Below are 17871 nucleotides of genomic sequence, written 5' to 3'. Positions count from 1 at the left end.
GGTTTAAATGTACACAGCCTGTATAATTAGATGTCCGAGATGAAGGAAATTGTCAACTGTGTGCTTTGTTATTAACTGATCAGTTTTTCAGAAATTTTTTTTCGTGTTCACGTTCCCTCCGTATTCTGAGAATTTGACAGTAATGATCTGAGTGCACCAAATGCCTTGCTGTTAATTTCACCTTGTATATATATATTTATTCTTCCTCAGAATCTGTAGAGTGCATGAATACAGATCGATCGATCAATTCCATCCATATTGTACCATGATTTGTTCTTATAGTTTGTAATGCATTACGTTAAAACTGATTACGTTAACACCCATTACGTAAAACTCATTTTGTTAACATCCATTATGATACCATCCATTAGTTCTAAGTTATATATACAGTGGAACCTCAAAAATCGAACTGCTCCCAACTCAACCAATTATGCAAGTGTATTTTTGTAAGTGCTTTTATAAGTGTATTTTTGAGGGTCTTAAATGGTCTAATCTAATTTACATTATTCCTGATGGGAATAAATTCGTTCGGTAGTGGCACTCGAACAGCCTTCTGGACCGAAGAAAGTTCGATATTTGAGGTTCCACTGTATATGAATTTGTTATTGTATAGAATCAGCCCAGAACCACCTGCCTGTTCAGCCTATAGCATATAGCATAGTAGTGTATGTCGAGACGACATACGTAACATGACCGAGCTATCATAGTTGCTGATCCTCCTTTACATGTGTTGTATGTATAGATTAGTTGAGTATCATAGTACCATCCATGTGCTTTATATAGAAGCTCCCTAGGCCTGTGACTGTATGACATCACGGGATACAGCACGAGTCAGTGAGACGAGCTGCCTCCCTCTCAGTTGACGCATAGGCATAGAAGAAGGCGGAACATGGCAGGCTGGGCTCCATCTCCCATTACCACAGTCTGACAATATAGCGTTACCATCCAACAAGCGAGTTTACCTTATCCATCAATCTCCTACCGAACCCCACACGACACAATCACTCAGTCATACCTCTTAAACGGAGACCACAGGATTCTTTTGACGAAGGCATGGGACACCCTGGCCTGTGATGTTGGATGTGAAAAACCTGTCATAAGGGCAGAAACCAAGAGAATCTTGCAAATTCCTCTTTCTGCTGACTTCAATAAGTGCCCAAATTATACCAGAGCAGCTTCTTAGTTTATTCCAAGAGTGCCGTCACCCATATAATTATGTACTGCATTATGTAGTAATTTTGAACTATCTTAATGACATTTTACATGATACATTGATACATAGGGAAGGTTAAAGTCAACACTTCATAGAAGTATTTCCCACTTAAAGTGAGAATCATGAGAATTATTTTACTCATGTAGTAACTTCTGTGCTCTCTTACTATTATCAGGACTTCACTGTCAAAGGACCAATCCAAACATGGCTGGATAACAGAACAGACATATCCGATAACCAGCTTATGACTGCAATTTTTTTGTTTTTGTTTTTTTCAAATTAAATAAATCACATCATTGCAAGTTGCACAAGTGTCTCAATTCTTCACACACACAAGTGATATTCAAACTGAACATCATTGCACCTCAACCAAAAAGATAGAAAAAATCAATACGCATTTCTCACCTAAACAAATCCTAACATAAAAATTCACATATAAAAGTGCACTAAACAAATAGGAACCCTTCATCGTGCCTACACTAGATGACCATATACTAAACCCCAATGCATTTGGTTAGGCATATTCTGAAAAAAAAAAAAATATTTCACTTGATATCAAAAGATATCAATGGTATTTGCATCAGCTTAGTTTAGGAAAGACTGATTTAAGCTTCCTTTCTCTTATAACACACTAGTCTCATTTTTGTTGCTCCTTAGTATTTTTTAAATGTAAATGCATGAAATTCACCCATAAATTATGAAAACTTACTTAAAAACCAATGTCAGATAACATGGCATGAAACACCATACTAAATATACGACTAAAATAAAATTTCTTGATGAAATTGTATAAAAAATTAGAAACTAATCAGCCATGCAAAAACCAACACCACAGTAAATCAAAGATAAAAGCTTCAGATAAAAGCACAAAAATGATCTCTGAAGTGATTCCAAGAGCTGATGCACAGAGGAATTATATCAGCCAGTGTATACTGCATGACTGGATTTATGCATAAACTAACTCAGCTATAGATTAGGGGCTCAAATTTTTGCCCCTGCCTCCCCTCGTAATATATTACTATCGTGTTCACCTTCCAAATTTTTTTTGGAGCTTCAAATTTTACATAGCATAGGGCCTCAGAAGGTCAAAATCTGCCCCTAATACAATATAAAAATAAATGTCTGTATTAACTTCTCACACAGACATAAAATATAGCATCTTCGAAAAAATATACTGTACTAACTTAGGACGCTCCCTTGGCAGAGAGTTTTCCCCAGATGGTGCTCTTGGCCCATCACGCTCCCGTCTCCAAGGATTATCCTCACGGAAACCACCACCCCCACTGCCACCTCTGCGATCATCATCGTAGCGACTTCCTCCACTTCCAAATCGTCCACCTATAATACATATAGATCTCTATATATATATATACATTATTAAGGAATGAATGTGGATAAAGACACAAATGCAGTATAATGTAAGCCTTTCACATTATACTGCATTTGTCTTTATCATAGTGTCCATATTTCATACCACATCTCTCCATCAAGGAGTCTGCAGAATATAGGGAGAGGAAAAACAATGTCACATAGGATGTATGGAAGTATAAAATGCCTATCACTATAATGTTCAATATGCACTGTAAAAAGGAGAGGAACAAAAGAGACAAGAAAGAGGGGGAAGAGAAAGAGTAGATGGTAATATATATATATATATATATATGAGAGAGAGAGAGAGAGAGAGAGAGAGAGAGAGAGAGAGAGAGAGAGAGAGAGAGAGAGAGAGAGAGATCGAGAGAGAGAGAGAGAGAGATCGAGAGATCGAGAGAGAGAGATCGAGAGAGAGAGAGAGAGAGATCGAGAGAGAGAGAGAGAGATCGAGAGAGAGAGAGAGAGATCGAGAGAGAGAGAGATCGAGAGAGAGAGAGATCGAGAGAGAGAGAGAGAGAGATCGAGAGAGAGAGAGAGAGAGAGAGAGAGAGAGAGAGAGAGAGAGAGAGAGAGAGAGAGAGAGAGAGAGAGATCGAGAGAGATAGAGAGAGAGAGAACGAGAGAGAAAGAACGAGAGAGAGAGAGAGAGAGAGAGAGACGAGAGAGAGAGAGACAGAGAGAGAGAGAGAGAGAGAGAGAGAGAGAGAGAGAGAGAGAGAGAACGAGAGAGAGAGAGAGAGAGAGAGAGAGAGAGAGAGAGAGAGAGAGAGAGAGAGAGAGAGAGAGAGAGAGAGAGAGAGAGAGAGAGAGCGAGAGAGAGAGAGAGAGAGAGAGAGAGAGAGAGAGAGAGAGAGAGAGAGAGACAGAGAGAGAGAGAGAGAGAGAGACAGAGAGAGAGAGAGAGAGAGAGAACGAGAGAGAGAGAGAGAGAGAACGAGAGAGAGAGAGAGAGAGAGAACGAGAGAGAGAGAGAGAGAGAACGAGAGAGAGAGAGAGAGAGAAGCTTACAGGAAGATAATCTTACCTATATTAACATTTCAAGGAGTACATTAGAAAATTATCCAAAATTAAGGAAAACAGGTTAATTCACATTTGTGTATATTACATACTCTACTAAAAATTACTAAAACCTTACACAATTTACATAGCACTTTACTATGGCAGTGGGGAAAAAAATAAGAGCCATAACATACAGGAATAGACATGCCTAGGTGCCTTTTTGTTATCTTACAACTTACTCTATACTAGCTGTCCACCTCTCAAGCTGTCCAGAAACTTGAGCAAGTTGGAGTGTCAAGACACAGGTTCCTTCCTCTAAGGTAGAATCTGCCTGAATTTACACTAGCTACAAACATATTACATTTTTAAGATTTGCTACAACACTTAATGACCTTAACTTAAGTCATTTAAGTCATAATTCCAGGGTGCTAAGTCTCCCCCCAAAATTATACAAATTTTCAATTGTATGATAAACACCAACCACATGTGTAATTATTGCCATAAACCTAACAAGTCAACTTAATACAGGAAAAAGTCTTGAAAAGAGGCCAGATCACAGTACAATATTCATGTTTTCTTTATGTAACCACTGAATAATTTTTTTCATAGTGGAAAATTTACTGCTTGCACCTTCCAAGTTATTCGGTAAAATTAAAAACAACGTAATGTGCAATATGGTGTAAAGTAAGTGTCAATACCTTAAATCCAAATACACGGTACAAGAGATTATATAAACTTGAGACAAGGGTAGCAAGAACTTCTGATTTTTCAGTAACGTCTCAAGTCATGAGTTTAAGCATACTAGATCCCAATTTTTATGCAATTTTCTGGGACCTCAAATATAATAATCCTTTATGCCCAGCCATGGGTGTAAGGGATTATTATATTTAAGGGTTTGTACTTTATGTAGCACTAAAGAATATTCATTAAATGGGTAAAAAAAAAATAAATACTGTGATACATCTATGACTATTTTCAAGATTTGTTCTATTCCCAGAGATCAACCTACGGCCAAACTTTATAAGTGACTAGTTGATCAACCAGAATGTTGCTACCACTGGCATGCAAGCCTACTTAATCATCACAACCTGCTTATTTGACACTCATTTCAGGAAATGACAAAGTTGTACCTTTGTTCTGGCATTCTTTCTTGCCACAAATTTGAAGATTATGCTCAATCATCTTTAATGAACTCGGCTGCTACCAGCATACATTATGCCTGGATGCCGATGTTTCTATCTGCAAACCTTCGGTAAATGAAAAGTGGAATGTTGTATTGTAAATCTAGCCTAAAACAGGAGGATGCCAGAATAATTTTTCTATAAAAATCAATCACCTACTTCATTATTACTGACTTAAAAATAGAACTAAAAAGTATTTTCAGTCTGGGGGATTCCATCAAGCATAATTCCAGAAAAAAAAAAAATTGTCATACTAATGATAATGTTGGTGAAATAGACGTGTGCAAAAACCTCGGTATCTTTATTCTGAAAATATATTGGCAACCAGTGACTTTTTAATTCAAAGCTGAGATTATATACAGAAGATAGGGTAATCAGTCCCTCAGCCTTTAGAAAGTGTTCAGTGCCTTAGTCTTGATGAATCTGAAGCAGGGGCAAAGGATGGACACTTATTCACTGGAGACAAACAAGGTGCAGAAGTTGAAGGCACTGTCACAGGCGGGACCCACTAGTGGAAGTAGGTCATGACCAAGATTTGGGCCAGAGGTTAGCAAATAGGTTGTAGAAGTTATGCTCTGTACTGGTGTAGTACTACTACACCAATGACAACTTAGTGAAGACAGACCAGCAGATTGCAGTTATTTAAGATTTCAAAAAGTTCCCCCCGAAATACTAGTATGGAAACTACAAAACATAAGGGGAATAAAATACAATACAACAGAAATTTTCTGTTTGAAATGAAAATACAGTGGAACCTCGGTACTCAAACAGCTCCCTACTCGAACAAAGCTCAACACTCGACCAAACAAGCACAACCTGCCAGAACTTTGCTCTAAACTATTTCATGATTCTTTGCATTTTCTTTTTATGTTATTTGTATAAATAAGTCACCATGGGGACTACGAAGATTAGTGATAACAACCAACCAAAAAGAAAATTGGTTGGGAATTATTTGCTCGAGACTTGAACGGATCGGGGCTCGAACAGCCTTCTAGAATGAATTAGGTTTGAGTACTGAGGTTCCAGTGTATCACCAGTGAGACTCAAGCTTAACACTGCCTCAATCTTTGTAATTCATATAACAATTCTACCAAGAGGACTTACAAATTTTATGCACAAGATAAAATGACCAAATGAAATGATAAGGGCAATGGAATTTAATGTAGTTAAGTGCCATTTAATGGGACTTAACTATATTAAAAAGAAGAGCAATATAAATATAAAATGTGATAAAACCTATGTGCAAAAATGGACAAAAAAAAAAGAAGTGAAAAATGCTCATGCTATATTAACAAACTTCAAAGTGGCCTTTAGACACTAAGACATGATTGTGAAAGATAAAAAAAAAAGTCTTTTTACAATGTACATATATCAAAAATGGAATATAAAATTCAAAAATCAAAAAAGAGAAGACAACCACATAAGATGAAAAAAAAAAAAATACAAGAAATATGAACTTTTCTAACAGCAATTAAAGGCACAAGGGGTTGAAAGAACACTGCAAAGCTGTTCTTATATATAGTGACAGAACACCAGAAAAGGATCAGGAATGAGGCACTTAAACTGTAAACTTCAAATATTATATTAAAAATTAAACATTGAAGAGATACTAAGAGCTCAGCTCTTACAAATACAGTTATTAAACAATAATTAAACCTCTCACCTCAAACACACAAGCAGAGGTATACCAAAAAAATCACAGCATTAGCTCCATGCATATGATACAAGGCCTATTAGTGGCAGGGGAACTACTCCATGCATAGCTACAACAATCACTGCAGTATCTAATTCAAACCTTTTTAACTTTTAATAGTCAATATAAATTTCAAATCATTAATGTACTTAGAATAGGATGCAGGCACCTCTAAACTTGCAACCTAAATTAGCGTAAGAAAAAAGAGACAAGCATGAAGACAAGAGCAAGCACTGGAATGTATTATGCATGAGCCTTGATCTGAGTTTGCTTACCTCTATCCCTGTCATAGCCTCTGTCTCTGTCATAGCCTCTATCCCTGTCATATCCTCTGTCTCTGTCATAGCCTCTGTCTCCATACCTGTCCCTCAGCCCTGCACCAGCAATTATTAAACAAAAGTAAGTAATATTGTATATCTCACTTTTAAACTACTCATAAATTAAATCCAAAGAGAAGCCAATATACAAAAATCTTGGCATTTAAATTCTAGCTTTGCATAAATGCACTGGAATTTAGTTAACCCATCCACAAAATTTTCACGTGTAATTTTGAATAAAAAATTACTATAGAGTATTTAACTTTCTTATAATACCAAGTGGTCGTTTCACAAGAACATATTTATTTAGAAATTACCTTAAGCAGTACACACAGTAGATGCTTAGTCAGAAGGTAGGTAGGTAGTGGCCTGAATCTTGATTAGCTCTCACAGAGAATCAAGCCTCCACCAGTCCTTCCACTGAATGACCCACAAGGGTTTAGTGCTTCACAAAATAAATACAAACCTGATAAGCCCAATTCCTAGGTAAAGTGAACATTTTCCAATCTAGACATGACCACTTGTTCGAACACATGCCATTTTAGAGGTTAGTGTTTTTAGATTAATTTTCTTTTGCCCCAGAGGAAAAAAAAAAAGTTTTTTTTTTTTTTAGCACACCGGCCATCTCCCACTAAGGTAAGGTGATCCAAAAAAAAGAAACACCTTCACCATCACTTGGTCACTGTCTTGCCAGAGGTATGCCAACATTACAGCTCAGATGCCCCTCCAAACTACGATATCCCTAACCCCCCTTCCCTACAGAGAGCAGGCACTGTACTTCCCACCTCCTGGATTGAAATCAGGCTAACTGGTTTCCCCGAATTCATTCATAAATGTCATTTTGCTCAAACTCCAACAGCACATCATCATAAAAACCACTTGTCTCCACTCACTCCTATCTTACAGGCTAATATTAAAAAAATACCTGTATTAATAATGGTTTTAAATATACTGTTTACCTGCCAAAATATAATTGAAACAGCAATGAAACCTTAGTATAATGGACTAATAAGAAACAAGGAGTGTCCATTTAACTGAAAATCCACTGTATCAAAATGTTCGATACTAAGGACATGGTCCAGTGTATGGAGAGCCTACCAGACATGTACACTGCTGTTAATGGACAAAAATCTCAATAAACCAGATTGAATCTAGTGTATCAAATATTTGTTTGGCCAAAAATTTTGTATGTCCAAAATTCATTATACAGTCCATCATATTGAGTGTTTTTTTCATTGCTGGGCAACCAAATTTTTATTTGCCATGTTTATTTTAACAGTGGCAGACATTAATGTCATTACTACCCAAGTGTCCTGATTACATTATTATTATAATCAAAAAGAAGCGCTAAGCCACAAGGGCTATACAGCGCTGCAGGGTAGGGAAGGAAGCGAGGGTATTGGATGGCAGAAAGGAGGAGGGATGATCAGTAGGTTACAGAAAACAGCGGGGCAGGGGATAGTACGGGGGTAGAGGGTAGCAAGAGATTGAAGTAGAAAGGGCTGAAGGTATCAGAATTTGTGAAGTCAGTCAGTTGTTGCCAAAAAGTCAATGAGAGAGTCCGGATGAAAGGTGGGTCCATCAGCGAGAAGGGAAGGTAAAGAGAGAGCAGCGGAGCGAAGATGACGACAGAGGTAAATTCTGCGTGCTCGTTGATAAAGTGGGCAGTCCAACAGAATGTGGTTGACTGATAATGGAACTTGGCAATTCTCACAGAGAGGAGCAGGGCGCCTCTCCACAAGATATCCATGAGTAAGACGAGTATGGCCAATGCGAAGACGGGAGAGAGTAGTCTCCCACCCTCGACACTGGTAATAAGAAGACGGCCAGTAACCTATACTCGGTTTAATAGATTGAAGTTTGTTGCCGAGCATAGTAGGCCAACGTTGTTGCCAACGGGTGTGAAGTTGGGAAGATATTGCAGCAAAATAGTCCGTAAATGGAATACCTCTACATGAAACTGGTAGGTCATGTACTGCTGACCGCGCAGCAGTGTCTGCCTGTTCATTGCCCTGTACGTCAACATGACCAGAGACCCAACAAAAAACAATATCTTTATGCTTGGTAAAGATGCGGCGTAGCCAAAGTTGGATACGGAGGACTAAGAGGTGAGGTGTATCAAATTTCTGTATAGCCTGTAAAGCACTAAGGGAGTCTGAGACAACCACAAATGATGACACAGGCATAGATGCAATACGGATAAGTGCTGTAAGGATGGCATACAATTCAGCAGTAAAAATACTAGCCGAAGATAGTAAATGCCCTTGTACGACGCTGTCCGGAAACACTGCTGCGAATCCTAGGCCGTCAGAAGACTTAGAGCCATCTGTGTACACAGCAATGGTATGAGAATGAGAGTGAAAGTGGTCAAGAAAAAGAGAGCGGGAAGCGACTGTAGACAGTTGGGCTTTCGAGCAAGGGAGAGAGAAAGAACAGACTCGAACAGCTGGAACTTCCCAGGGGGGTAGGGAAAAGTGAGATGCTACATGTACATAGAAAGGTGGTAATTGAAGAGAAGACAAGAGCGAATGAAGGCGAAGAGAGAAGGGATGGAGTAAACAGGGGCGGCGAACAAATAAAGAATGTCTACTAATATCAGTGACCATTCTATAAATGGAAGGATTGTGGAGATCATAAGAGCGTATACAGTAGCGAAGGCAATGGGCATCACGGCGATCGGATAAGGATGGAACGTTCGCTTCTGCATAGAGGCTCTCGACAGGGGAAGAGCGAAAAGCACCAAGGCATAAACGTAATCCTTGGTGATGAATGGGGTTAAGGCTAGAGAGAGTAGCAGGAGATGCCGCTGAATAGATCTGGTCACCATAATCAAGTTTCGATAAGATAAGGGTGAAATGTAGGCGAAGGAGGGTTCGACGATCAGCTCCCCATGAAAGATGAGCAAGGGTTTTAAGAAGGTTCAGCCGGCTGTGACAAGTTGCCTTCAGAGAGGTAATGTGAGGTTTCCAGGATAACCTATGATCAAAGAGGAGGCCCAGAAACTTAACTGTATCACGTTCAGGGATACGGGAGCCATAGAGGTACAAAGGATGATCGGAGATGACAGAGCGTCTAGTGAAAGTAATTTGGTGGGTTTTAGTGCTTGAAAATTTAAACCCACATGTGGTGGCCCAATTGGAAACACGGTCGACTGCATGCTGGAGAGAAACTGTAATAAGGTGACAGTCAGCGCCTGTACTGGCAATAGCGAAGTCATCAACATAGATTGATGACCAAATATTTGATGGAAGACTAGAGGCCAAATCATTAATAGCAAGGAGAAAAAGTGTTGTGCTCAGAACACATCCCTGGGGGACATCTTCAGCTTGGATAAAGTCCGGGGAGAGCACATTATTAACCCGAACACGGAAATGCCAGTCAGTTAAAAAGTTCTTAAGGAAGGATGGTAGATTGCCTCGAAGGCTTGGGCTAAAATATTATACCTCCAAGTTGTGTCATATGCCTTCTCAAGGTCAAAAAATATGGCAATAACTGAGTGGTTATTCGCAAAGGCATTACGAACATACGTATCCAAGCGTAGTAAGGGGTCTATGGTAGAACGTCCCTTACGAAAGCCATATTGACGAGTGGAGACACTGTTGTGTGTCTCTAAATACCACACTAAACGTCTATTTACTAGGCGTTCCATCACTTTGCAAACTGCACTGGTAAGAGCAATGGGACGATAGTGGGAGGTTTCATGTCCCGTAGTGCCTGGTTTGCGGAAAGGGAGAACAATGGCGGATTTCCACAGCTGTGGAAGAACTCCTTGTGACCAAATAAGATTGTAAAGGCGTAATAGGACTGCAAGGGCTGACTGATGTAAATGTTGTAGCATACGAATATGAATGTCGTCGGGCCCAGCTGCCGATGATCGGCAAGCTGAGAGTGTTGCCTCCAGTTCTTGAAGTGTAAAAGGCACATTATACTGTTCTTCTCTGAGAGACGAAAAGTCCAAGGGTGCTAACTCTCTGGCAGACTTTGAGGAAAGAAATGAGGGGCATAGATGGAGTCCCTGAGAAATACGGACCAGATGATTGCCAATTTCATTGGCAACATCTAGTGGATTTGCTATATCAACACCGGCAACCCGCAGAACAGGAGCCGGGTCAGGAGAATATTTACCACTCAGTTTTCGTACTTTTTTCCAGACTGCACTCATAGAGGAAGCAGAGGTGATGGTGGAGACATAATCTCGCCAGCAAGTGCGTTTAGCGTCACGGATGACACGGCGAGCAATTGCACGCTTCTGCTTAAATTCAAGAAGTCTCTCTGTGGTTCTATTGTACCGGTACCTGCCCCATGCAGCGCGTTTCAAACGTACTGCACAAGCACAAGCAGGAGACCACCAAGGCACGCATTTCTGAGAATGCCTGCCCGAAGTTTGGGGTATAGAATGAGAAGCTGCGGTTAAAACGGAGGATGAGAAGAGGTGTAAAAGCTCATCGATGGAGGACGAAGAAGGAACCTCTCTAAAAACAGTTAGGTGTGAGTAAAGGTTCCAATTTGCCTGATCAAATTGCCAGCGTGGGATGCGAAGAGGTGGTGAATATGAAGGGGAAGTAAGAATGATTGGGAAATGATCGCTGTCATGTAAGTCCGGAAGAACAGACCAAGTGAAGTCTAATGCGGCGGAGGAAGAGCAGACTGAGAGATCGATGCAAGAGAGAGTGTGAGTCCGAGAATCAAAATGGGTGTGAGTACCTGTATTTAAAACATGGAGGGGGTGGGTGGCAAGAAAAGCCTCTAACTGAATGCCACAGGAATCACAGTGAGACCCCCCCCAGAGGAAATGGTGGGCGTTAAAATCACCAAGTAACAGAATCGGTGGTGGTAATGACGAAACAAGAAAGGCAATATCCGGAATAGATAATGCCCGAGAAGGAGAGAGATATAAAGAACAGATCGTATACCACCTATGCAAGTGGATACGGGCTGCTGTGTAATGCAGCGAAGTACGAACAAATAGCTGATGGTACATAATATCAGTGCGTAGAAGAAGGGCACTTTCATTAAAGGTCCCATCAGGAAAAGGATCTGAGATGGGAGAGATAACAGCAGAGTGTAATTTTGGTTCCTGTAAGCAAACACCAACAGGAGAAAACTGGGAGAGTAACATCTGAAGCTCACCCCGATTACCCCTGAGGCCGCGTATATTCCACTGTAAATAGGCCATGATTGGCAATGATAAAGATACCTGAAATCCGCAGGTAAGGGTTCCTACGGACTAGAGGGGTTAGAAAAGTCCACATGCGTAGGCAGTGGAAAACGTTCAAGCAGCGAAGGAACGGTGCGCTGTGAAGAAAGGAGTTGCGCAGATGGAGTAGAGGAGAGAGAAGGAGCGGAGGGTGGATCAGTGTCCATTGATGGTTTGGTCTCTGCAATATATTCAGAGATTGCTTCAAGTGTTTCAGAATTCAGAGATTTCGTATGGGAGACAATATTGGAAATAGTAGGGGGAGGATGAGTAAAGATTGGAACTGTAATGGACTGTACCAAGGTAGGGGGGGGGGCGAAAGGGTGGAGGGAACTGTAGAAGCGTGGAAGGGGACAGAAGAGGCAGAAACCTGCGAGGTGGCAGAAGAGGAAGAAACTTGGGAGGGAACAGGGGAGGAAGGTACAGTACAAGGAGGAGGGTGAACCTCTACACTTGTAACAGAGCCAGTGAGAGGGGGAGAACCAGGTACAGAGACAGGGAAGGGAAAATGAGGAGGTGGAAGATGGGTAGGAGGTGTTAACGGACCTTTTTTTGACTTTTGAGAAGTAGAGGGACGATTGGGAGGAGGTGTCATACGAGATCTCGTCGCTACTGAGGCTTGTGAGAGAGAACACGAAGAAGCAGGATCAGACTGAGACGTTGAAGTAGGGACGTCTGAGCCGAGGACAGCAAAAGAATTAGCTACAGGAGTGACTATGGGAGAGGTAACCACAGAGGTGGGTGCAGAAGATGGGATACCAGAAGTGGGGGGACGTTTTGAAACATGGGAATAAGAAACACAAGGTAGTCTCCCTTGGAGGCGGAGATGAGAAACTGCCATGGCATAAGGGAGACCTTCTGCCTCTGAGGTAACGGATTTCCCGCTCGTTTAAGTAGACATGATAACGGCGAGAGTACGAAGGGTGAGCCTCATGACAATTAAGACAAGAGGGAGGTCCATTGCAAGACGTATTAGAATGGTCATCTGCACCACAGACTGGGCATTCGGCGATAGATCTGCAATATTTCGCTGGATGGCCAAATCGCCAGCAATTTCTACAGTTGCGGTGTAGGGATCACCTTTCGAACTTGTAACCGATGTCCTGCTACATAAACTGAGGATGGGAGTTCACGGCTGTCAAAAGTTAAACGAGCCACATTGCTAGGGTATTGTCTCCGCCCGCGGGCAGGAAGAACGTAAGTGTCTACCTTGAGGATTGGGAGATCTTGGAGTTCCAGCTGTTCAAGAATGTCAGTGCCACATGTCTGGAAATTTTGTTGAACTATGGTATGGGGCAGAATGACGGTACCACTACAAGAATTGAGGGAATGATGCTTTTCAATAGTTACAGGAACAGTATCGATATGGGAAAGATGAGAAAGCTCATGAGCCTGGGTAGCATTTTGTACGGTGACGATGCGCGTACCGCTCTTAAGAGCATGAAAGGAAATATATTTACCAACATGGCGTAGGAGTGCCTTGCCAATACATACTGTGGTCAGAAAGATAGGCAGTAGAGGAAGTCGGTCGTAAAGTGAAGAATTTAGTCCATTGTGCAGTCTGAAACTGAGCGTGGAAAGGTAGTGAAGGACGTGTCGATCTTTTCTGAGAAGAACGAGAAGGTGGAGAAGTATCATCAGCAGGTAACTGTCGTTGTCGTTTAGGCGTGGGACCAGAGTTGGTCCGACGTGGAACAGGCCGGCGATTCGAAAATTGCCGCACCGTAGAGGGAGAGGCCGGAAGCATAGTCAGAGGAGAGTGAAGGTCAGATAAATCGAAGGAGTCAGTCGAGGCCTCAGTACCTGAAGCGGGTGAGGAAACAGCACCGGCAAGAGGTACAGAGGCATGAGGAGTGTCCGAAGAGTGGTCCAAAGACGAGGCGGGGTCAGAATGGGGTGCGGTATCAAGAAGGGGCCCGGGGGTAGCAGGTTCATGGACTAGGGCTGCCATGGTTAGGTTACTTCTTTCTTTTTTGTTTTTAAGGAAAAAAAAAGAAAGAAGAAAAAAAAATAAAAAAAAAAAGAATAAAAAAAGGGGGGACCGGGGAGGGATAGTTCCTAGGAGGAATGAAAGGGCCAGAAATCTCCCTCCGCGCCCAAGAGGGCCTCAGCACCCCAAGTAGTGCAGATGCAGCATGGAACCCGTGCCATACCCTACCCATCATGCCAGTAAACCGGCAATCCGGGATAGCAACCTCACATCTGCCGAGCTGCCTTGGTGGACAAAAGAGAGGGCGGCCGGAAATCCGCCACAAAGCATACCTCCTTCGGCCACCACCCCCGGAATCCGAAAGGTGGCTTCCAGAGATACACCCGTCGCTCGAGAGACACCCAAAGCCACCCTCCGGGATACCGGAGAGGGATCAGGACATCCCCAGGCAATCCAGATTCCACGGCAAACTACGCCACCACCAAGAACCTCAACGGAATGGGATGGACCCCGGTACCCTTTCCCCTACCTAGGAACTAGCGTGCCTGTGGAAAAAAAAAAAAAAAAAAAAAAAAAAAAAAAAAAAAAAAAAAAAAAAAAAAAAAAAAAAAAAAAAAAAAAAAATAAAAGGAAGGGCAAAAGGGAGGGGTGGGGAGGAGGAGGAGGAAAGGAAAAAGGGGAGGATGAGATAGGGAATGGGGGATTGGGGGGTAATTAGGTTCGGTCTGAGGAAGTAGACCGACAGGTCTAATTCCTCAGACCAAGAGCCTCTTCACCATGCCAAGGAGCCCCCCTTGAAGAGGCCTAAACTATAAAACATCAGGAGGTACCAAAATAAATGAAATGCCGTACTAAAAAAATAATCTGTAATGGGAGCGTTTAGTACTCTGACCTCGTTTTCCCATAGAAACCCATTATAAATGGAGAAGCATTCTGAGACAATTATAATCCAGATCTAATTTATCTTTTTTAAACAATGAAATTAAATTAGTGCTCGCATGAAATGAGTCCCTCTCTTTTCCCCCCTCTCTTCCTCAATCCTTTTTCTTCATTCCCTGTTCCCATCATATCTGACAGCACTATTTCATATACCCTCAAATGGTGATGGAGGAGTGCTTAGGCATACAGTATGGGAGGATGCAAGTGAGGGTAGCACATGAAAGGGTGTATCATGTGGGGAAGGCAGAACTGTGGACATGCCTGGGCGTGTGATGTGAGAAGCTGCTGCTGTTGCTGCTCAAGTCTGGCGGCGACAACGGCAGCAGTAGCAGCGTTGGCACACGAGAGAGGAGACTGCCTCCCTTCATTCACACTACCCATTTCAATTTTTAAATCTTCAGATCTTGACCAATCTCTACCAAACAAATACGAGCCAACCACACAAGCATATAATAAGCATTACAAAAAATCTAAGCAATTGACAGAATGCACATACTTTTTTTTTTTTTTAATTCTTACAATGTTCTCAATTGCAGACAGAAATCAATAAGAAACTAGTTGGTTCCAAAATGGCCCTTGTGTAAGTGTGGATCTGCATAACTCCCACATTCATAACCTGGTAACTGCCTGTATTGACTAAAATATGTAATGTGAATACTGACTATTTGTATTCTACCACTCTTCACCTATCTAGACTTAAGTAGTCTAAGTACATGTATTAGTAATAAAGTTGGTAGAATTACCGACAATATGTAAAGTAAAAGGACATAAGTGCAACTAATGTGACATTTATTGTGGCAACGTTTCGCTCTCCAGGAGCTTTATCAAGCCATTACAAACAATACATGGACACAGAGGGTATATAAAGGCTCAGAGTGAGGTGTAATACCACCACTACTACTACTACTACTACTACTACTAATACTACTACTACCACTAGTGAACATCGAAATGGTACCTCACTAGTATTACACCTCACTCTGAGCCTTTATATACCCTCTGTGTCCATGTATTGTTTGTAATGGCTTGATAAAGCTCCTGGAGAGCGAAACGTTGCCACAAAAAATAAATGTCACATTAGTTGCACTTGTGTCCTTTTACTTTACATGTATTAGGTTAAGTCTGCCCAAAATGCCTTGGCATGATAGTGGTTTTCTTTGCTCCAATCATATTATATGTAAACACACACTGTAACGTTAGCAAAGAAATAAATATTTTATTCTTTTTATATAGTATTTTATCAAAATACTGATCACTGAAACAATCAAGGTGGGCTAATTGGTGTGTTGGGTTAAGTTGTGTTATGTGTAATGTAACCCTTTCAATAGAGTAATGAGATTTATATCCAGTCTATCAATTCTGGAATTAGAAGCCCAAACCCTGTAGCTCAGTTTGAGCTGTAATGGGCTTAGACATGCATGTATTTGGTAACATACAATACACATTCTGAGAAACAATCAAGTATATGAGACAGAAGGGTAACTAGAGCAGTCTGGTAGATTATGTGCTAGCAGCAGTTGTGTGTGCACTAGCTAGGAGGGTATTCACAATAAATTTTGTTCTTTAACATTTTGTATATAAATACAAGAGGGTGCTATGTGATTTGTCAAATGTTGTGGCACACAAAAAATGTGAATAGCTTCCAAAATCCATTCTTCCTCTGGGGAGTAAGGAGACAGAATAATAAAAATAATTGTATATTTATATATGTACTTTTTTTTTTTAACTCAAAGGCCATCTCCCACTAAGGAAGGGTGACCCAAAGAAAAAACATTCATCATTACTCGACCACCATCTTTCCAGAAGTGTGCTACATAGTCACACAGAGTATCCTCCTTCAGAGTACAGGCACTGTCCTGCCTACTTCCAAGACTTAAATCCAGTTAATCAGTTTCCCTGAGTCACTTCATAAAAGTTATCCTTTTCACATTCCAACAGCACAGTCATTAAGAATCTTACCACGTATCTCCATGCACTCCTATCTAACATGTACACACAAGCCTGGTGGATGCTCAAGCCCCTAAAACTCTCTCTCCAACTATTCCTGGATGCTGTTAGAATTGGGCTGCATTACTTGCATTTGTTTCATGCCAAAATCTACAACTAATGTGAATATACAGCATTTTGAAGACAATAGGAAAATATTTAAAGTTCCTGAATTACTCATACTGGAAGAAAGGTAATTATTTAAGGTTACATTACAAAATAATAACAAAAAATGTCAGTAAAATCAGTTAGTATTTTATCTATAAAATCCTTGGGAAATTGATAACCCAATCAAGAGATTGTCAAACACCCAAATTTTACCCATCATCATACACCATCACTGCTGTATATTACAACCTCATACTTATAAATCACAAAGCACAGCCATAGGCTTGAGCAACAGCAAGCAGGAAAAAATGAAAACTTCCAAATTATGTTTGGAATCACGATATTGGATAAAAGAGTAAATAAATACATGAAGCAGTCTTCTTGAATGTTTCATATATTTATGCTGTATGTAAGAATAGATTTATATTTAATTAAGAGCATTTTATAGGTCAATTACAGCTGCATAAAGTTATTCACACTAAATGTGAACAAGAATTTCTGAAAAACATTAGTAGTCAATACCTACAAATTTATTTATTTTCTTGTTCACATAAATACTGGTTCACCACAACACTGGTGATCGAGCTGAACAAGTTGTACACCGTTTCACTCCTAAATTTATATGGATATCGAAGTTAATTTTTAAAAAAGTTGCTCCTCTCAAAGAAATTTGACAAGATAACCCAACAACATGAAGATACCCAGTAATGTTTCAGTAAAATTTATCAGTAACAAAGAAGTATACCGTATTTCGCGGCTTATTAGATGCATGCTTTTTCCCATAAAATGTCTCCAAAAAACCACCCTGCATCCTATAAAATGAAGGTCAGTGACAGAAGCTATAAGTTTGGGGTGTGGGGTGGGCTGTAACTCTCCCAGTTACATCCGATGCTGAGCCATTGAAACTAAAAGAAGTCTATAAGCTGCGTACTCCTCA

General features: G+C 40.7%; 1 protein-coding gene across 8 annotated transcripts in view; it reads right to left on the bottom strand.

Moving 5' to 3' along the window:
• Positions 1 to 17871, bottom strand: part of LOC128705978 (eukaryotic translation initiation factor 4B) — a 75553-nt gene that overhangs the window by 29579 nt on the left and 28103 nt on the right. For 7 of the 8 annotated variants that reach the window (XM_070100288.1, XM_070100290.1, XM_070100291.1 and 4 more), the window contains 2 exons: positions 6733 to 6831; positions 2398 to 2551 (listed from right to left, as the gene is read on the bottom strand). In XM_070100288.1, coding sequence (XP_069956389.1) covers positions 2398 to 2551; positions 6733 to 6831 — 253 coding nt within the window. The remainder of the gene's footprint in view (positions 1 to 2397; positions 2552 to 6732; positions 6832 to 17871) is intronic. The other variant, XM_070100295.1, reaches the window with a different exon arrangement.

This window comes from Cherax quadricarinatus, chromosome 72 (assembly GCF_038502225.1).
Source record: "Cherax quadricarinatus isolate ZL_2023a chromosome 72, ASM3850222v1, whole genome shotgun sequence".
In the NCBI taxonomy this organism is placed as follows: domain Eukaryota; kingdom Metazoa; phylum Arthropoda; class Malacostraca; order Decapoda; family Parastacidae; genus Cherax; species Cherax quadricarinatus.
The sequence above is the reverse complement of the archived record's forward strand: the minus strand, read 5'-3'. Positions and strand labels throughout refer to the sequence as shown.